Source organism: Hydra viridissima, unplaced genomic scaffold (assembly GCF_058129835.1).
Source record: "Hydra viridissima isolate aposymbiotic clone 2 unplaced genomic scaffold, HvirCarnegie_v1 scaffold_6, whole genome shotgun sequence".
In the NCBI taxonomy this organism is placed as follows: domain Eukaryota; kingdom Metazoa; phylum Cnidaria; class Hydrozoa; order Anthoathecata; family Hydridae; genus Hydra; species Hydra viridissima.
The window spans coordinates 16,723,840-16,745,797 of NW_028324305.1; the positions used below are offsets into that span (position 1 = coordinate 16,723,840).

A 21,958-nucleotide genomic window follows, 5' to 3' on the forward strand; every position below is an offset into this window, starting at 1 on the left:
AATTTTCATGTTCTGTTTTTTCATGATTGTAATGATTAAATTATAATGATAATTATTTCGACTGAATATTTTCATTTTTACGTAAATTTTTAGGTTAAATTGGAAAAAAAAACGACAATTAATGAGGCAAAAAATGGAACAATTAATAAGGCAATATCATCTTACTGAATGTATTAGAAGGGGAGTGTACAGAGTGCTTAAAAGGAGAAGAACTTTTTATGTCAGCACAACCAACTTTGGTCATCTAACCAAAGTTCAAAAGTCCACTGTCATAATGTTTACAAATGGTAGGTTTTAGATGGAGTTTTTAAATGTGGCCGGTAGATTTGCAATTTCATGTAATCGAATATTTGCAATAGAATGAAATTTTGCAATTTCATTATCGAATTAATTTTGCAATTTCACTATCGAATTAATTTTGCAATTTCACTATCGAATTAATTTTGCAATTTCACTATCGAATTAATTCCTAAACAAGAGCTCAAGTTTATTTTGAAGTACATCAACTTTTCTAAGGGATTTTAAATGGACCAATCATAAAATGTGAGTAAACTTTTAAAATGTCTCGAATCTTGAAACTTTATTTTCTTTTATATTTTATCAAATTAATCATTTTTGCTAGAAACTCTAAATAAAATATAACCTTTTGAAAAATATTTTCACGGAGACTGCAAAATATTTAAATGTGAGTATTAGCATTTAAAATATAATTTGCTCAAAATCCTAAGCAATTAAATTACCTGTGAAGTGTTTGTTTATATTTCAGAATGGTATCGATAGTTGAAAGTATTATCTGAAATTAGAAATATAAATCTACCAGATCTCCTTCTCCCATACGTTTCTTTAGAGCTTCGAATTTAAAGTTTTCTTACTTGACCGATGACAAGGAAAACCTAAACTTATAGACCATTTTAGTTTACAAAATATTTTTACATTTATTTTATAAATATTTTGTAAATGTTTTTATAGAGAGAAAATTGGAAATTTGGTGATTTAAGAAAACGCAAAAGCTTTTTCTCTCTCAAAACCAACAAAATGACAAAGAATTATCGACAAAGAAGACTCAAGAAAGAAAACAACAAAAAGAATATATCAAATGAGGTCATCGATACTAAGAGTGCGCAAATATCAAAGGTACAACAATTGTATTGTAAAAAAGAAGTTTATTTAGTCGGACGATGATTTCAAGCGGCTTTTGTAATATCGGTAACGTTAAATACCTGTAATAATGTGAAAATATTTAACGGACTTTTTTAACAACACAGCATATGTTTGACACGGTCATATTAAAACCTGCATCTTAGATTGTATGGCCACTACGTCGCTATCATAGTGTGATAAAACACTTAAATTTTAAATGTACAGTACACAAACATTACACTAACGTAATTGCCCTGCTAAAGTTTCCATTTAAGTACGGTTTTTACGTTAGTACGGTTTCGTTTCCATTTATTACGGTTTCACGTTTTCATGATTAAAAATAAGTTTTTCCTCTGTTTCTGTTATTTTTTATTTATTTATTATCTTTATTAATAAAAACTTTATTTGATATAGTTTGCAAAAATTATAATTTAGGAATAATTTAAACTCATAATTATCATTTTCAAAAAATATAATAAAAAGAATTATTTTGTGTATTTATAGTGAAAGAACAACAGAACCAAGATGTGCCTCGTATCTTCACATGAAAGCAAACTGAAATGTACTATCAGGTATTGAGTGAGTCATTGCTTGCATCTTTACAAAAAATTGTATTTTAAGAAGGAAGCAGTATTTTCAATTACCAAAAAGTAGCTTTTGACACAAAACTTTATACTTAGAAAAAAACTTTTAGCACTAAAATAACAGAAGTATTTCACTGGTTAGAAAAGTATTTCACTGGGTAAAAAGAAATTGAAAACACCTGTCGCTGAAGAACAATCAATAATGCACAGTCTTTGAATGGTGCATCAGAAAGTGTTTTTTTTTTAAACCTAATAAATTATTGATTTTCTATTGAAAAGTATCAGATTGATTTAGCGCGTTATTGAGCAATTTCTTATTCAATCAAAACAACCATTTTTTTTTTTTCTAATGACTCACAATCAAATAATTTTGCATCAAAAGAGTTACTTTTAAAAAAAGATAAAATCTACACTATCGTATAATCATTTTTAAATTTATTTTTTTACTGGGCTTGCAAGTGTATTTCGTTGGTAAGATAGTTTAACCAGCAACCAATGCTTATTTAAAACTTCATTATACTTTATTATTCGACAACCTAACAAAGTATTCATTTTAGCAAAATTTATTTAAAGAAACCTCAAACGTTGTTTTGACTTTTCGATAGGTATTTACATGCTCAGAAGAAAGCCATGAGACAAATTGTATTTCAGTCGTTGATCACTTTAGTTGTTTTAAGCAATATAGAAGCGGGTAAGTCTGATAAACCTGTTTGCATGTCTTAAATTATTACAAATACCACGTATGTTTTTATTTATCATAAATAACATATGAATGTTTATGAAATATGGCTATTCCTCAAAATATATGTAGATATTGAAATTAACGCAAACGCATTTCGGGTTCTACGACAAAGCCAAGTGACAACACAAAAAAACTATATCAAGCTTCGGTTTAAAACAATTGAAGCTACCGGCTTAATCATGCTAGCCCAAGGAGCAGACCCAGGCCACTTTTTGTCAATGGAGTTGTTCAGAGGAAAACTAAGGTATTTAAAATGATTAATTATCGCTTATCATTTAAATGCCGTATTATTTGATTCAATTTCTTGCATGCCTTTTTAATTTATATCAAAATTGCTTCCGCAGCAGCTCGTCGACCGAATGGATCGACTTCAGATAATTATTTGATTTAGTCAATCAGGTTTTAAATTTTTCTCTAGAATTGCAGCTAATTATGGTAATGGACCTGTTAACCAGCTTCGTCCTGTAAATGGGTTCTATGATATGTATTTAGGGAAAGATCTGGCTGATAATGAATGGCATACTGTTGAATTCATACGAAATGTGCGAGAAAATATAATTTTTATTGATCGTGGACGAGGAAAGATGGAAAAGTCTTCCTTCGTGCAATCACCACCTACTTATATTGAGCTATCAGTCTCAATGGTAACTTTTGGAGGCTATTACTCTTTCCAGGCTTCAGAAATAAGTTTACAAAAATCTCTTTCTCGTAAAGGAATTAAAGCCTGTTTTAGTGAAGCATTGTTTAGTCAATATTTGCCAGAAACAAATGGCATAATGTATAACTTTTTAGAGACGAACTCTCCTAACTTTATTCATATTGGGGAACCTGCTCAACCATGTTCAAACCCTTCCTACACCCCGATATACTTCCCTTCTGCTGCCGTTCACATTGCTCTGATACAAAACTATTCAATCCAATCACTAAAAATGGAGATGAAATTTCGTACTGTTATTAACGAGCAAATACTTGCAAACTATACCACTATACAAACAGCTGATAGAATTCAGTTAATGATTGATAGAAAAGGTCGAGTTGCGGTTGGTGTGGAATTCTATTCTAATATGCAGATCTTTCAAACTACCAAAGAAAACTACCATGATGGAGAATGGCATAATGTTTCTTTCGAAATTGATAATGTGCCTTCAACTGATAACACTTACATCCTCAAGTTTACTGTTGATGGCAAAACAAGGCTGTCAACTTTAAACAACGCATTTTACTTTAACGGATTTATAAACATTGGATTCGGTTTCACAGGATGTATGAGAGATGTAAAAATAAACGACGACGATATTAAGAGTGTACGAAGAGACTTGAAAGATACCAAGCAGTTTTTTACTTACGCAGATGCTGGTGTTATATATAACTCATGTAGCTTGAGAGATTATTGCAATCCAAATCCGTGTCAAAATGGGGCTATTTGTAATCAGACTGAGGATGACTTAAAATGTGATTGTCAAAATACACTTTACGAAGGGTCAACATGCCACAGGCGTAAGTACCTTTATAATATTTAAAACCATATGTAAGTAAATCAAGTGTTTTTCTATACTATCCTTGACACGACATTTTTTAAAATTTCTCTACTGCTTTTGAATGAAGATTTTTTTTTCTCTATAAACACTCCGACTAAAAGTGCCCAATCTGACCTAAATTACATCAGTGTTAAATATTAATCTACGTTCAGTTTTGTAAGAGTAGAAAGTAAAATGGAAGTAAATTACCGATTAAAATTATTTCAATAATGAGCTGTTTTTAATAGCTGCTAGCTTCTAGGAATATCCTGGATCCAAATACGGTACCATTAGTTACACACGTTTGTATCAAAGCTTTTCTTTAGCTCGTTTTAACTATACTTGCGCTGGCGTAAGAAAATCTGGAGAAAAAAGAAGTGACGTTTATTATATAGATTTTGATGGCATGGGTCCTTTGCAACCTGTTCTTGCCCTGTGTGATCTTGGTAAAACAATCGAAACTAGTGTGACTCAGATAAATAATACAGATTATGATGATAAAGATGTTACTACCCCTTCAGGTACAAATGCGTACGACATTGATTATGCAGCAAATATCGTCCAGATGAGAGAGCTAGTTATGAATAGTGCTTTTTGTGAGCAGTATATAAAATACACGTGCCTAGGAACTCCATTATTCAGATCGCCTGAAGGTCCACCTTCAGTAAGTATACGGAAAAAAAAGTTGTACCGTTTTATTTTATTTTCCAAATATTTTTTTGTGCTGTTTTACTTGTATAGGTTCGATGGATGGGAGGTGATGATGTTCTACATTACTATTGGGGTGGTGCAAAAAATAATCGTGGTTATTGTGCATGTGGTCTTGATCAAACTTGTTATAACGTGGGGAAGTATTGCAACTGTGACGACTTAAATGCTTTCCAAAATCTGTTTGACGAAGGTAACTTAACAACAAAAGAGCATCTTCCAGTTCGTCAAGTACAGTTTGATCAAGTGTTAAAAGGCTCGGTCGCGGCTAGACTACGTGTTGGTCACTTGAGATGTGCCGGGTTTGGTGCTAGAGAAATAGCGGCAACGTTTAGAAAACCATATTCTTTTTTGTCGGTTTACTATCCTGATCAGCCATTTGACAATATATATACAGGTGGTATATCATTTGAATTTAAAACATCAGTAGCTTATAACTACTTAACTCTCATTCATGCGCATGGATCATTTTCAGGTGATTATTTAAAAATAATGATTTGGTCTAGGACACTAGTGCGTGTCCATATGAACCTTGGTTTTGGAGATATAAAACAAGACGTAGACATTGAAAAAATTGGTAGGTATCTGGACGACAATGAATGGCACGAGTTTGATTTAATGTTTAACATGAAAGAATTAAATGTGACATTAGATGGGATTTTGATGATTCAAGGATTACCCCTACAAGATGATCCCGTTCAATTTAATGTGGATGGAAAACCAATTTATGTTGGTGGAAGTTATCACGATGAGTATGGATTTGTTGGGTGCATTCGTGGTTTGGTAAGTTGTTAACAATTTTGTAATGTTTTTTTTTTTTTTTCCTTTGAAAATTCATTTCTGAAAATTTAATATTAAATACAGTACGTAAACGGTCGAATTCATGATATTCGTCAAATTGCTGAAGGTCAAGAAGACTATGGGGTTTACCCAGGCTGTGGTTCAGCATGTATGCTGCTTAATAAACCGTGCAATTATGGAGAATGCATTGATCAATATGACGCGTTTAAATGCAATTGCTCAATATCACCGTATGATGGCAGTTACTGCCAAAATGGTAAAGTTATTTTTGAAAGTCACCTAACCTAGTTTAAACTGCGTTTCTCGTAAACTTTTATTTTTATTATGCCTTTTGTTTTATTTTACAGAAATTATATTTGTTTTTATTACAGAAAATCTTTTAGCAATGTCAAAAACCTTTCTTTATGAAAGATGATAGATAATGTAAAGATGATGAATAGTTATGTAAAGCGTAACAGTATTACAGTATCATTTATAAACTATAAATATTGAATTTTGAAAATCATCTAATATACATTGATACCTTAAAGGCAAAAGCTTCTAGGCAACATTCTTGATGAAGATGATTTTTTTGTATACTTGTTTGTATTGTTAGTCTACTTTTTTTTCCAAAGTATGAACCTTCATATCGAAGGGTTAAGGTGTTTTAAGAGGAGAATTCCAGAAAATCCACAAAACCTTTTTGAAAAGAGATTAGTAGTTTTTTAGCTCTCCTGAAAAATTGTGAAAATTTCACTTAGCGCCTTTTGCTATTCAGGCATCGATATATATATATATATATATATATATATATATATATATATATATATATATATATATATATATATATATATATATATATATATATATATATAACTTTCTTTATTTTAGAAACCTATCCGAGAAAGTTTTCGGGCGAACAGTATATATCGTATGATCTATTGAAAGGAAACAATAGTATTACTGAACCTCTGGCAACCGCCATATTTGTTATCGGCTTTAGAACAAGTGAAGAAAACGTGGCGCTAGCTCAACTGGATGGTAAAAATGACCGGCATATCTCTCTTGCATTAACTGATGGGTTCTTGACTCTCTTTTATTCCTTTAAAGATAAAAGGAGAAATATAAACGGATATTTAGATAAAGAAACCAAAATTTTACGTATCACACAGCGTAAATTAAACAACAACGAACACAATTTAGCAAGGGTTGAAATTTCTACCGGTGAGATATATCTTAGCGTACCAAATTATGACTTGGAAGTCGGTGACAATATAACTGAGCGCTTTATTGATGAAAATAATAAAAATTTGGGTACAGAGATGGATGTTTTTGGAGTTGCAACAACTTTTAGAGTTGGAAAAATTATTGACTACGGCATAAATAGTTTTTCTTACACGTTAGCCACATCGTTTTCTGGATGCATGAGTGGTGCAAAACTAATTATCCATCCTCTTCCAACTTCCGCTATGCGTTTTCGAAAATCTGTTGAGTTTGATTTGTTTAAGTTAATACAAATAAAACCTCTAGCATCTGATCTTGATCCAAACCCAACAGGAGTATTTCCGACTGAAACCATTAACTGTGGTCCTGCTATGCCTGTTCCAGGTAGTTTGTTATTTTATATCTAAAAATAACCCTTTAAAGAAGAACAAGTAAAATTAGAACTTTTAAATTCTTTTTTTTTTTTTTTTTTTTTTTTTTTTTTCAGGCGCTTTGCCGACTGTTGGGCCAGCAAGACAGTTCTTTACTCTATCACCTGGCTTAGACAATTCAACAGTTTTGTCGAAATCAAACCCTCGAGGAATTATCATATTTATTATTATAGTCGCCATAATTTTAGGCTTCGGATTTTGTTATGTCATATTTTTTTGCGTTGACAAAAAATCTGTTGAATACGATAAACTTAAGAGCGACTCTCGACAGCCAAATGTTGCCAACAGACAAAAGAGCAAAGCCCAAAGTGAGAAGTCGAAGAATACTCAAAAAGCAGCTTCACGAACTAACAATCTAGATATGTTCCTTTGAAACTTGGTTAAATTGAAGTTTCTTGGAAAAAAATTTTATATGCCTTTTTAAGCGTTAAGTTTTTTTTACTTGTAAACACGTTCATCATACGATGATTTTATTTCATTTTTAATATTATTTGTATGATATTTTTAGATAAAAAATGACAAAAATTAACCTGGGTTTGCATTCGTTTTTAAAGGTTTGCTTATTACTGAGATATCATTATAATACTGGTATCTCAATTGAAAACTAGGATAAAGAAGCGTTTTCTTGTTGTAACTGAAATGAAACGGAGATGCCAATTTCCGTGGCTTGGTTACCTCAAGTGATGCGTCAAAATTGCAATAACTTTCTTTTCATTTTTTATTGCGATGACGGCTGTAAAAGGATTGTCCACTTTCGATTTAATTTTTTTTTTATTTTGGGTTACTCAATACATAAAAGTTTTAAGTGAATTTAATAATATCTCATCGCAATCTTAGCAAACAGACATGCTTTAATTTTTAGTTCTTTAAAAATCTTCAATAGGTCAATGAGTTGGATTGTCAATGGGAAGTGTAAGAAGCATATTTTAATAAAATGCATTTTTCTGGTAAGGTAACTATCGTTTTCTTTTCTTTTTTTTATTGACGTAATAACGCATTTGGTATTTGACAAAAATTACTCGGGGCGAATCGTAGCTTATTATGATCAGACTTGAAGCGGTAAAATAGGAGTCGACACATATTTTAAGCTGCGATTTCCTCATTTCAATTCTATTCAGAAAAGTTTCGCTTTTGCTTATTGACTGACATATTTTTTATACTTCACTTGCAAAGCTTTTTGCTGAAACTTTTTTAATGGTATAAAAACTCTTTTTTAACAATAGTATATGTCATTATAGAATATCATAGATGAGGAGTCAATATTTAGACAAACGTATATATTTATCTTGCTCTCTGTCTTTGTTGATATTTTTTATAAGTAAAGTTAGAAAATAAAGCTGTTGTTGACACAGTACATAGCAAGTTTTCAAACGTTGCACATTCATTCAAGATATGAAAAAAGCCGCCCAATTTATCATATAAAATCAACTGAATAGTTTTTCTTAATTTTCATAATGTTTTCTAGCTCTTTGTTCTTTGTTTTTACTTCAAGTTTCTTCAGTGTCAACTTTATAGCTGCTGGTAAGGTGGTTGTATAGATTAAGTAATCATTTCAGTCAAAATTTTTTTTAGGCTTCCATCCAGCTTAATTATATTTGAAGATCTATGTTTTTTTATATATATATACATATGTGCAGTTATTACATAGCATTAACTGTAACATTTTTATGGCATTTGTTAACTTTTTCTACATTACTTTTTTCCAGAAGTTGAAGTGGGTCCAGGTTCATTTCTTATTTATCGACAAATACCATTTGAATCACAAAAAAATCATATTAGGTTGCGCTTTAAAACTATTGATGCTTCAGGATTGATTATGTTGGCTCAAGGTGCTAACAAAAAAAGTTTTTTGTCTATTGAACTTTACAGAGGAAAAATTAGGTAAAATTATTCTTGGTTATCTGACTAATTGCAATAATAACAGAAAGCAAGTAAATATCCATATTTTTTCTAGTCTTCTTTATAAAGATCAAAAAATCTTTTTAAAAAAGTATTTTTTAAGAAAGATTCTTAAAATGTACAGTAAACTTTCATTTCAATTTTGTAACTCAAAAACTAATTTTGAGAAATTTCAACTATTATTTTTAGTAGAAATAAAATTTGGTTAAGGTTTGATTATGTGTTATTCAAAAGTATATAAAGTCAGAGTATTAAAGACCAGCAACATCTTGAAACAAACTTTAAGAAAAATAGTTATGATTCTAGAAGTTGAAGTGGAGCTCTGTAATACAAAATAGATAAAATAATTTTGTAGTTTTCAATTAAACTTTGACCACATTTTAAGAAAATGCTTTACCCTTTTTTGTGCATTTTTATGTATAGTATATTTGTTGTTTATGCTAATTTTTTATTTCTTGTTTCTTTTAAAATCATAGCATGGCTTCAATTTTTTTTTTTTTTTTTTAATTAGAGTTGCAGGAAACTATGGTGATGGGCCAGAAAACACCTTACGCCCTATATCTGGATTTTATGAAATGTTTCTGGGAATGGACTTGGCTGACAATCAATGGCATACTGTTGAGTTTATTAGAAATGTTCGGGAAAGTATAATATTTATTGATCGTGATCAAGGAAAAATGCATAAATCCAAATTTATGGCATCTCCCCCAACATATAATCAGTTATCAGTTACATTTGTGGCATTTGGAGGCTACTATTCTTTTCAAGAAATTAGTATTGAAAAGTCCCATGCTCGTAAAGGAATTGAAGCATGTTTTACAGAAGCCACCTTTAGCCAATATTGGCCAGAGGTTGATAGCAAAGAAATAAACTTTTTAGATTCAAATCCCAATATTGCAACTGTTGGGATAAGGAATAAGGTCTGTAATAATGCACCATACAATCCAGTTTTTTTTCCATCTTCTGCTATGCATATTGGTTTAATAGAAAACTATACTATTGGTTATATAAAGGTAGATTTGAAATTCAGAACAGTTATTAATGAGCAAATACTTGCAAACTACTCAACTATCGCAACTGCGGAAAAAATTCAGCTGAAGATTGACAGAAAAGGTAGAGTTGCAGTTGGTGTTGAGTTTGGTTCTGTTATGCAAACTATTGAAACTGCTAGAGAAGAATACCATGATGGGCTATGGCATCAAGTTTCTTTTGAAATAGATAATAAACCTGCAGCTGATAACTCGTATATTTTAAAATTTACAGTTGATGGGAAAACAAGACTTGCCACTCTCAGTAAGGCATTTTACTTTAATGGTCATTTAAACATTGGGTTTGGTTTTGCTGGTTGCATGAGAGATATTAAAATAAATGATGATGATATAAAAAGTGTTCGCCAAGACTTAAAAGATCCAAATCTCTTTTTCACATACCATGATGTGGGTGTGATATACAATTCATGTAGTTTAAAAGATTATTGCAATCCAAATCCTTGTCAGCATGGATCAAAGTGCAACCAGACAGAAGATAATTTGGTTTGTGATTGTCATAATACACTTTATGAAGGATCAACTTGCCACAGGCGTAAGTTGTTTTTTAAGTCTTTTAGTTTTTAAAAAGTTTATTAGTTTAAAAAATTGTAACTAACCATTAAATAATGTGTTTATCCTAAAATTGTTGTTTTTGATAAATCACTCAAACATTCTTATGATGAGTTTCAATAGTTTTTAGTTCATTTATTTCAATTTTGTTTATTAATTCAGACTCAGATTTAATTTAATATGGTATCTGGAATTTTCAAGGTACTGTTATTCATACTACACATAACCTACTCTAACACAGGCCTTAAAAAAGGAAATTTTAATTAACTCAATTGTTGTATGCATTTTATGCAGATACATGCTTTATGCAGATACAGTATGCTATGCTAATTTTTATATATAGTCTACTACAAACTAGTAGATTGTTAAAACAAACTTAATGACAGTGTTGTACTTTGTATTCAAGATTAAAAAATCTTTTCTACCCTGTTACTCTAGTAATATCATAAAAAAAAAATAAAAACAGATTTTATCTTACTTATTTTGTAATATTTTGAAGTGGTATTTAAATAATAGGTCAGAAGTTTGTTTTATCTCAAGCATTGGTTCTAACACTGGAAAAAGAAAAATGGTCAAAGTGCAATTTCAGTGAATACTTTTAGGAAACTTTGAATTCTTCACAGGTATTTATTAAGAAAAATAAGAACACATATCTAATATAACAGCAATGAAACCATTCAATAAGGAGCAAAAAAAGCTGGCTTATTTTAATGACACTGCTACTTTATGAACTTTAATATTTACAATAACTAGGAATGCTTTTCTCTATTTGTTAGCTATATTTAGTTAACTGTTGTGCAGATATATTTTTCTCTTATATGTTTTTATTTCTACTCTTGAAAAAGTTATGGAGTATTTGAGGGGTATTTGTGCTTATGCTTCCTCCTTTCTTTTATTTTGTATCAGTTTTTGTGTAAATGTTCTGAAAGATTTTTTAAAATATTTTTTAAATCCAATTTCATTTTGTTCTCCCTTTTTAAAGTTTTAGTTAAGTGTGGCATATCTAACTTAACAACCTTTCTTTTTGTGTATGTTTGATCAAGATTGGAAAGAGAAATTTTTTGCAGTTTTTTTAAAAACTGTTTGCATCTATATATCTGTCAATATTGAGGATCTATTGTGTAATTAAGGATCAGTCTTTCCTTCATTTTATTATCTCGTTTAATTTTATGTTTGTTATATTTAAAATGTCACACATTTTGTTAATTTTCATTTATTCACTTATTTTGCATGAAATTCTTCTTCTTGAAAAAGAGCAGTGTTTGTGAAATCAAGTAATAATGAATTTTAAATGTGCTTTTATGTTTGTGTATAAAAAAGTATATTGCTATAACTATGTATAGTTCTATTTGCTTTAACTTATATGAGGTTGGTGATGATGTCATTCTCAACCAAATTAAGATTATGAGCATAACAGGCATATACAATAAGAATTTTCTCTTTTTAAATATTTTGTTTTTTTATATTAGTTTTGGAAAATATCTAATTAAAAAAAAAAATCTCCTTAAATAGTAGAGAAAGAAATTAAGTGTTGTGAGTGCAAATAGCGATGTGGTTTAGTGATGTTCTAAAAAAGTAAATTTTATAGAAGAGCAATTTATTATCTTGTTTTATATTAATATTAAACTTTAGTCATATTAAACTGTATACATAATTTTCATGCAGGGATAAATATAGCTGTAGGCATGAGTACCATTAAAATGTCATTCTTCACCTGGTGTGAAAGTTTATCTTTAGTTTCAAAACTAAATTTTTTAAAGTGACTGGTTTTTTTTATTATTGGTTTAACATGTTAATACAAAATATCATTAAAATATTTTAGAACTTTAAATTTTAGAACAAACAGCGCAGTTTTTTTTTAAATTAAAAACTTGTCTCATATTTTTGCCTTAAATCCATACACAATTACAAATGAATATTAGTTATTATTGACAAATAGTCAGTAATTGTTCGCTTTGTAGTTGGTCATTATAACAATTTTTTGTTATTGGACCAATTACAATTTTATATTAATATTCTTTCACTGAATTATTTTTTTTTTTTTACTCTATAAATTTCTCAAATAGGTTTTGTTATTTTACTTTATTTTCCAGCTCGTTTTAACTATACCTGTGCTGGTGTAAGAAAGTCTGGAGAAAGAAGAAGTGATGTATATTATATTGACTTTGATGGTATGGGTCCCATGGAGCCAGTACCTGCTTTATGTGATCTTGGCAAAACAGTAGAAACTACTGTCACGCAAATAAACAATACTAATTATAATGATAAGGATGTAACTACAGAATCTGGAATAAATAATGTTGATATTAATTATGCAGCAAATATCATTCAGATGAGGGAGCTAATTTTGAATAGTGCTTTCTGTGAACAATATGTAAAGTACACCTGTCAGGGTACACCTTTATTTAGATCACCTGAAGGACCACCAGCAGTAAATTTTATCTTTATTTAGTTTTGTGTAGTTTTATTTTTACTGTTTTTAATCTTTGAAAGAATTTGATTGCATGAGAAAAAAGTTTACCAAGATAAAGACATATTTTTACTGAACAAGAAAAAGTTTATCAGAATAATTTACTGTTAAGTAAAATGAATTTCTCTTGCTAAAAGTTATGAGTTTCTCTTTATTAAATAATTCCACAATTATTTTGAGCACTGACTTTAAAAATGGTCACAGTAAAATGACTTCTTTTTATATAGTGTTGGTCAACTAACACAAATTGGTTTTTAGATCCTGAGCCAGAAAAAAGTTAATACATTTATAAAATAATGCACTATCTGATTGTTAATAAAATTTGTTCTTAATTATTGTTTGCTTGTATAACCTCTCCTTTATCCTTCTTGTATCTGCCTCAATAAATATTTTTCTAAATAATGACAGCAGCTCATAGAATTTGCCATCCAATCATTCCTCATGTACTCCCATAATTCATCAATCTCTTCTATGTATCTGAGTTTTTTTCCTCATTGTTCCAGGGATTTTTAATTGTATTGATACCTGGGCTTTGCACTGTCCCAGCCAAAACATTTTATTGATCTTCCAGCCATTGCTTGATATGAAGTATATTATGAATAATTGAATCTGATAGAATATGTAATGATGTGTGGTAGTTTTCCATCAGAGCCAACTTGATTAAGTTAAAATTGCTCCAGAGGATTTTGATTCTTTGGCAAAACAGTTCTAGTTTTTCACTTCATTTCTGAATTCTCAAGTTATAAATGAATTTTTTTGGCTTCTTGTTTTCCTTTTGTTTCATTTTTTTCTATTATTAGTAAAAATTTGATAAAAATACTTTATGACAGAGAGGTGACCATCAAATACATTATGACAGGTAATCAAATACATTATTGACAGAAAGGTGACCATCAAGTAGATCAAACCAGTGAGGTGATCTTCAAATACATTATGGTAGCGAGATGAATATCAATCTATTATTTTTTTAAAGTTTAATAATTGGTCTTAATTATCTTTCTCTCTAGACACGCTGGATGGGAGGTGATGATATCCTACATTATTATTGGGGTGGTGCAAAACAAAATCGTGGTTATTGTGCTTGTGGTTTGGAAGATAATTGTTTCGCTCCTGGAAAATATTGCAATTGTGACTCTTTAGATTCTTTTAGTGATTTATTTGATGAAGGAAATTTCACTGAAAAAAGTCATCTTCCTGTTCGTCAAGTGCAGTTTGATCATGTCCTTAAAGGTTCTGTACGCGCTGTATTAAGAGTGGGGCATTTGAGATGTTCAGGATTTGGTTCTAGAGATGTGGCTGCTACTTTTCGGAAACCATATTCATTTTTGTCAGTTGATCATCCTGATCAGCCATTTGATAATATTTTTGCTGGTGGAATCTCTTTTGAATTTAAAACTTCAGTGGCTTACAATTACATGATATTGGTACATGCTCATGGACCATTTTCAGGGGATTACATGAAAGTTATGATTTGGTCACGAACAATGGTACGCGTTAATATGAATTTTGGTTTTGGTGATATTCAGCAAGATGTCGACATCGAAAAAATAGGAAGATACATTGATGATAATGAATGGCATGAGTTTGATTTGATGTTTAACTTGAAAGAAGTAAATGTAACATTAGACGGCATTTTGATGATTCATGGTCTACCTCTGCAGGATAATCCTGTGCAATTTAACGTTGATGACAAGCCTGTTTATGTAGGAGGAAGCTATCACGATGAGTATGGATTTGTTGGGTGTATACGGAGTTTAGTAAGTTTTTTTTTGTTTAAAAGAATGGCCTTTCTTTCTTTTCTACAATTTTATTCACAATTCCTTATATTTACTATGTTTTTTAGTATGTTAATGGGCGAATCCATGATATTCGTGGTATTGCTGAAGGCCAAGAGGATTACGGTGTTTACCCTGGTTGTGGATCGGCATGCGTCTTACTCAACCATCCTTGTAACTATGGTCAATGTATTGACAACTATGATTCTTTCAAATGCAACTGCTCGACATCTCCTTATGGAGGAGAGTTTTGTCAAAGCGGTATTAAACATTTTTTTAACCTTTATTATAATGTAGTTAAATTATAAAAAGTAATTAAAAAAAAATTTTTTTTTACGTCTTAATATTTATTTTCTTACTTTTTTAGAAACATTCCCTAAGAAATTCACTGGTACTCAATATGTTTCGTACGATTTGAAAAAAGCAAATTTAACAGAAGAAATAGCAACTGCTACTTTTGTGATTGGGTTTAAGACCACAGAAGAAAATTCGGGGTTGGCTTCCCTTGAAGGATCTCATGATCGTCACTTCACCCTCGCGTTAGCAAATGGTTACTTAACGTTGTTTTATTCGATGAAGAGGAAAAAGAGAAACTTTGCGGGTTCATTAACAGATACTGAAACTAACTACCTTCAGATCTCAACGAGGAAGCTCAATAATGATGAGCATAACGTAGCCCGAGTCATTATTTCAACCGATGAAATATTTTTAACTGTTCCAAATTATGGTTTAACGGTCGGTGCAAATGTAACTGAGCGATTTATAGACGACATGAACAAAAATCTTGGAAAAGAAATTGATAAATTTGGCGCTGCAACTTTCTTCTCGGTTGGCCGTATCGAAACTATTGGAATAAATCCAAGCAATTTTGTTTTAGTTAACTGGTTTACTGGTTGTATGACTGGTGCAAAACTGGTATTTACAGTTGTTCCTAGCAATGTGAGTCGTTTTCCAAAACCTGTCGAAATAGATTTGTTCAAGCTTATACAAGTAAAACCATCCTCAAATGAGCCAGAATTGAATCCTTCTGGAGTTTTCCCAATTGATGGTCTTAACTGTGGTCCACCCCTTTCGACACCTGGTAAGTTAAAGTTTTTTTTTTTTTTTTTTTTTTTTTTTTTATTTGTTTCGTTAACTTATGATGGGACTTTAAAATCTGTTTTTGGTTTAGGGGAGCTTCCAACTGTTGGTCCAGCAAGACAGTATGTTACAGATTCACCTGGACTCGATAATTCTGTCTTGTTATCACCTGTTAGTATTTTAAATAAGATCACTATTGTAGCAGTCTCGTTGATCTTGACAATAATGTTTATTGGTTTTTCTTATCTAATTTACTCTTATATCGAATCTAATGTTACTAACTACAATCGCCTCAAAAAAGAAACGAAATCAAAAAAGAGTGAGGCTACTTCCGTAAAATCTTCTTCGCCACCTAATCGCCGACTTCCATCTGATTTTAAGGATCAGTTTTTATAAAGATTGAATGGAATTTCGGACATCAAAAGATGTCATTGTTAAACATTTTTTGATGGCATTTAACCGCTATGCTAAATGTAATTAAAACATTCACGCTCGCAGCGAAATTTTTGTAAATGTTTAATTATCTATATTTTCCTATTTAGATTTTTATTTTTCTATTTCTTGCTTTTTAGATTTTTTTTATTTTATAGTTAGAAAACAAAATAATGTTAATTTTTTTATCTTTATATATATTAATAATATGGCGTCCAAAGCATTTTCTGAGCTTTAAGAAGCTATTTCCGCTCTATAGCTCATGTACTTGGCGTTATGTAAAATACGGACATTTATTGAGAATTTGTAAAGGTATGAATTATTGTATAGTTTGGAATCTGGTCCATGATTTAATGAATAAAAAACTGCGTTTAAGAAGCCTTTTAATATTGCTCCTTTTTTTTTAAATATCACTATCTTCATTGCAATTTTTGAAGCATTTCTTAATGTTAAATACTTTCATGGTTTAGAAATAGCTCTTATTTCAGATTTGCGATAAAATGTCCGAAGACTTTTCAAAAATTTTAAATTTCTTGAAAACTAAATATGAAACGATTTTTCGAAGTCTTTATCAAATTAAATTTTATTTTAAAAAAAAAGATAACACAAATGGAGTCCTAAGACGGTTCTCTCTTCAAAAAAAATTTTTTTTTCATTTTGAAAGACTAGTTTTGAAGAGTTAACATTAATATCGTTTTGAAGAGAGAACATCAACATCGTCATCAACATCAATCTCCAATCAAAATAAAAAAACCTTTTTATGCTTCAGTAATATAAAATTTCCCTCACCCAAACAGATTGTTAAATATATGATAAATGATTTTAAAAACAAACTGTTTTGCTAAGTGGCGTTTAATATCATAAATAGCATGTACTAGCAAGTTCAATAGTTAAGGTGAGTTTCCACTCATCCGTTTTAGCTACGGGAAAGGGAAGGGGATTGGAAAGTTAATCACGTGAGAATGCACAGTGATTAATTTTCCGGTCCTCTTCTAAAAAATTAATCATATGAGCATGCGCAGTTTGTAATAATGTTAAATTACAAACTGCGCATGCTCATGTGATTATTTTTTCCATCCCTTTCCCTTTCCCGTAGCTAAAACGGATTAGTGGAAGCTCACCTTTTATGACTTTTTTATGAACTAAGTTTTCTTAAATGCGCGTATAAAAACAAAAGCGCGCAGTCTTAAATTGAATTCCGTTCATAGGCGCCGAGTCCAAGGGGGCAACAGGGGCAGTGGCCCCCCTGGAAGTTTATACTAATAATATATTATCACGGATTATCATGAGGGCGAAAGTTTCTATTCGCCCCCGTAATAATCCGTGATTATATTTTATTAGTATAAATTACTGGGGGGGGGGGGGGCCTTTCATCCAGAGTGAGGCCTAGGGTGAAATCTTCGCCTTAAATTCTTGACGCGCCTACAGTTATCTTCATATTTATAAGCTTTTCACAACTCCATCCAAAACCACATAATTTTAACATTGAAAAAACCTTTCTGGATTACCATTTTAATTTTATTTATCAGAACATCGCCCCAGCTGCAAATATTCCATTTACTTCCCATTTTATTATCAAAATAATAGTATTTGCAATACCTGGGGTCGAAGTTTACAACCAATTAAAAGCCGAAAAGTTACATCAGTTTACATCACGTCATATTCTATTAGAAAACCCTTTCGTAATGTTGAGGTAATGGTACAAGACAGTTTCCATATTTTAAGGTTTGTTTATACATTCTTATCAAATGTGTTTTTAAAAAGGAACCATGTGATTCTTTAAAAAATACTTAACCTTGCTGAAGTCTGTGATAATTAAATGAACTTTTATAGATTTAAACTTCTCAAAGGTCAACTGTGAAATCTTTGTATATCTTATAATTTTAAACAGCTCGTAGTTAAATTTGATCGATGGCATTATTATAGTTCATGATAAATGAACGTATATTGTCATGATTGATACGAAGTGTGGTTGTGTTGATAAATTGTGGTAATTGCATCACAAAAAATATGTCTTAAAAGATGGCAACATGTAGGTATAATTAAGTTATCAAGAGCCAGAACTTTAATTTAACAACAACTAAATGTTGTTGTTGTTTTCGTTGTTGTTATTGTTGTTTTCGTTGTTTCTTCTTACCATACATCTCTGACAAATGACAAATTGACTTATTCTTATAATGTATTACTTCCTTTACTTTCCAAAGGTTTCCTTAAATCATTTCATTTTGACTTTATATACTTTTCACTGCTGAGAAACCTTACCACCAGGTTGAACTTTGTGTCAACTAAAAAATTCTGCTCAATATAGTCTCTACTGACATATAGTATTGGGAAGCAATTAAGATTGAAATCAAAATTACAAGCCATGTTAATACATTTTTTTAAAAAAAGTCATTTTACCTATTTTTTATTTGTTAAAAGTTTAAAAACTGGGGTGATAAATCCTTGGGAACTACACAGTTTTATACAAAGTACATAGGTAAAAACAAAGTTTACAGAAAATGGCGACAAGTTTCAGTGTTTGTTTTAATTGTCCAGAACATAAAGGAGCAAGATCAAAAAAGTTAACAGCTTCTGAACCTAATATTCAAAAAATAAATGCTTTCCTTAATTACAAATATGATCAAAACTTAGCAGCGTATTCTACAATACTCTGCTGAAGAAACTCTATTTGTCAAACAAACCTTTACCGACTTGATAATGACAAAAATTCAAATTTACACCATCAATGTTTTGATATTTTAAGTAAAAATTTGATCTTTTAAAATTCTTTGGATTTTTGTATATCATTTTATGCATCTATATACAGTACTGTGAGCAAGTTTTAGCCCACTTGCTAAAACTTATGTTTTTTTAACATATTTTGAATTACAGCTTCTGAATATTTTTTATACAAAACAATATCTTATTTCAAACAATACTGAACACTATTTTAACAAACAAAAGCAATATTTATCAAAATTTTTAATAGTTTGACGTATTTAGATATCTAACATGTTTATTTTCTTTATATGCTGACATGGTGTTGTATTATGGTTCATTATTTGTTATGAATGCTGCATATTTGATGATAGTACATGTTATAAAGACACATTTGATAGACTTTGTGCTCTTAATATTATCATTTTCATTTCTAAGAACAAAACTTTTTCTAGTTTCCTCTTTTTTTTTTTGCATTGTGTTTAAAGTGTTATATTGGGTAAAATTCCACTCTTAGAATGTAAAATTATTTTTTTCCTTCATGAACAGGACTATTTTCAACAACAAATTGTCCATAAAACAAAATATTTAAGGACAGCTATTAGAGGAATAAAAAAAAATACTGGATCTCTTGAGGATAAAACTCTAAGTGGAAGCCCTCTAAAGCCTATAAAATGTGCCATAAAGTATTTTGAACATAATTAAGCATGTTTGGGATTATTTGAATAAAATTAAGGCCAATGTAACCCAAGAAATGTTGAAAAATGTTTCCAAATGTTAAAAAGGGAGTGCGTCAATATTCCACAAAATTTCATTACAAATTTAGTCAATTCCTAAGAGAATCGTTTCTGTAATCAATGCATAAGGCAGATAAGAATTTTCTTTTGTCTTTTTTTGTTATATTTAAGAAATTATTTTTAGATATTTTTGTTCATAATGTGTCTATAAACCAGATTTTTATTTCTTATTAAGTTCATTATATTTTTAAGAAAAAATCAAAAATAGTTTTAAAATTATGCTGGGCTAAAACTTATTCACAGTACTGTATGTATGTATGTATCTATCTACTTATAAGTTACAAACTTTGTAATATACTTTTACAAGGATTTATCATATTTTTAAGAAAAAATCAAAAATAGTTTTAAAATTATGCTGGGCTAAAACTTATTCACAGTACTGTATGTATGTATCTATCTATCTATCTACTTATAAGTTACAAACTTTGTAATATACTTTTCTTTTAAGTTTCCTTATTTAGCAAGATAAATCTCAGATATTTGTAAATATATTGTTTTAAACAATTGTTCTTATTTCTATGTGAGTTTCTTTTTTTATAAAAATTCTTGTCAAGTTATTTTTAGGTGGTAGAAAGCCTCATAATTGTTTTAAAAGTCAGGCAGTTGTAAGCTTTACTGATTTAGTGTTTGATATTTGGTGCTTTACACGCAGAACAGTTGTCTTTAAGTATTAACAAAACTAAAACGGCATAAGAAAAATTTTATGCAAAGGGGCAACATTTAATCTATCAACATGTGGTAACTCAGTTTAGATTGATTGTGTAGGAGTTTCAGATTTAAAATCAGAAAGAAACAAATGTGTGAAAATCTTTTCAGATGATGCTGACTCTACAGACTGTTCTGGAACTTTCTAAAGCAGAAATGCAGGTCTTGACTTCCAGTCTAAAGAGTTCAGACCAAACTGCATTACCAGAAATATATTTAGGAAATTTATAGAGCTCAAATTATTTGTTAAATGCTTTTATACTGCACAATTAGGTGTGTTTAGAGGAAAAGCTGGAGGAAGTAAACTATTAATGGCCTTTGACTTAATATGTGCTAACACTGTACTGAGTTTGTCTACACAATCTAAAAAATACGCCTGTTTATACTGTACAGGGTAATGCTCTTTGAGCTCTGGAAATTTTCAGACATTTTGAAGTCTATTACTGGACTCAGAAATGTAAAGATGATAAATGTCCACCCACAAAAATGTCAAATTATTATAATGTAAATAGTAAAAGATTATTAATTTTGATGAGAATCCTGAAAAATCAACTGTTCTTAAGATAGCTCCATCAAAATTGCACTTGATGATATGAGTGATTAGAGTTTTAGGCAAAGTATTATTGTTCCTCTGGGAATCTAGTTTTAAAACTTTGTTGTCTTGTCAAGTTATTTTTTTAGGCTTCCACAGAGTTGGATGGGATGAGAATAACTTCAATAAAATACTTAGAAAGTTATCTTGAACAAGCTGTGATAAAGAAAATCCTAATATACCAAAATCTGATATTAACTGTAATTAACTGTTTGCAAACTTTTTAATCAGCAAAAAATCAGCAGATTTTGGAAAAGATTTGAAGCCAGAATTTGAGACAACTGATGTTATTAAATCCCTACAAAAGTACATTCAGTGCCGGTTTTAGCACTACCAGCGCCCTGGGCGAGATTTCTATGGCGCCCCTAGCTCAATTGAACCCCATACAAAAAAAGGCTAATTTTCGCCCCTTTATATTTGGCGCCCTGGGCCATCGCCCAACCAGGCCCTACCCTAACGCCACCACTGAGTACATTCATAATGCAAACATAGAGGGATTAACCTTGTCAAAAGCATGAAAAACACATCACTGTGAACCACAAGTTCCATTTATAAAACATAAGATTGGGCTGGGAAATTTTGCAGAAAAAGCTGGCAAGGCAGTTGATACTAAATTTAAACCTACTTGGAAAAGATGTGAAGTCAGCGTAGAACATTTTAAACAGGGAGAAAAATTAAGAAAAACTGTTGTCAATTTTAACATAAGAATCAATAATATTAACCATGTAATTTTTATTGTAAAATATATGAATTGAAAAAAGGATGAAAGTTAACTTTTTTATAT

At 30.4% G+C, this 21,958-nt stretch overlaps 3 protein-coding genes across 7 annotated transcripts in view; all 3 read left to right on the top strand.

Annotated features, from left to right (window-relative positions):
* The first annotated feature begins 77 nt into the window (after positions 1-77).
* LOC145190757 (contactin-associated protein-like 4) lies at positions 78-7,651 on the top strand. Of its 2 annotated transcripts, XM_090091291.1 has the most exons (11): positions 78-287; positions 970-1,134; positions 1,645-1,712; positions 2,330-2,415; positions 2,536-2,710; positions 2,885-3,963; positions 4,310-4,647; positions 4,725-5,474; positions 5,556-5,748; positions 6,363-7,079; positions 7,183-7,651. In XM_090091291.1, the coding sequence occupies exons 3-11, from the start codon at positions 1,666-1,668 to the stop codon at positions 7,497-7,499; spliced, it is 3,702 nt and encodes a 1,233-aa protein (XP_089947417.1). In that variant the 5' UTR covers positions 78-287; positions 970-1,134; positions 1,645-1,665; the 3' UTR covers positions 7,500-7,651. The 2 variants fall into 2 exon arrangements, with proteins under 2 accessions (XP_089947417.1, XP_079923768.2); XM_080067642.2 differs by lacking the exons at positions 78-287; positions 970-1,134; positions 1,645-1,712 and adding an exon at positions 2,054-2,195.
* A 285-nt stretch (positions 7,652-7,936) lies between these two features.
* Positions 7,937-16,752, top strand: LOC145190758 (contactin-associated protein like 5-3-like). Of its 2 annotated transcripts, XM_080067645.2 has the most exons (8): positions 8,445-8,647; positions 8,833-9,007; positions 9,537-10,606; positions 12,717-13,054; positions 14,101-14,850; positions 14,937-15,129; positions 15,236-15,949; positions 16,040-16,752. In XM_080067645.2, exons 1-8 carry the CDS (start codon positions 8,581-8,583, stop codon positions 16,342-16,344), a joined length of 3,612 nt encoding a protein of 1,203 aa, XP_079923771.2. In that variant the 5' UTR covers positions 8,445-8,580; the 3' UTR covers positions 16,345-16,752. The 2 variants fall into 2 exon arrangements, with proteins under 2 accessions (XP_089947423.1, XP_079923771.2); XM_090091297.1 differs by lacking the exons at positions 8,445-8,647; positions 8,833-9,007 and adding an exon at positions 7,937-8,078.
* Positions 16,753-17,975: 1,223 nt separating this feature from the next.
* LOC145190243 (uncharacterized) overlaps positions 17,976-21,958 on the top strand; it is a 15,541-nt gene continuing 11,558 nt past the window's right edge. The window contains exons 1-2 of one of the 3 annotated variants that reach the window (XM_090089934.1): positions 18,021-18,105; positions 18,272-18,412. Coding sequence is in view for 1 of the 3 variants with exons in the window: in XM_090089937.1 (XP_089946063.1) it covers positions 18,077-18,105 (29 nt within the window). In the remaining 2 variants the exon portion in view is untranslated. The other 2 variants (XM_090089937.1, XM_090089933.1) reach the window with 2 other exon arrangements.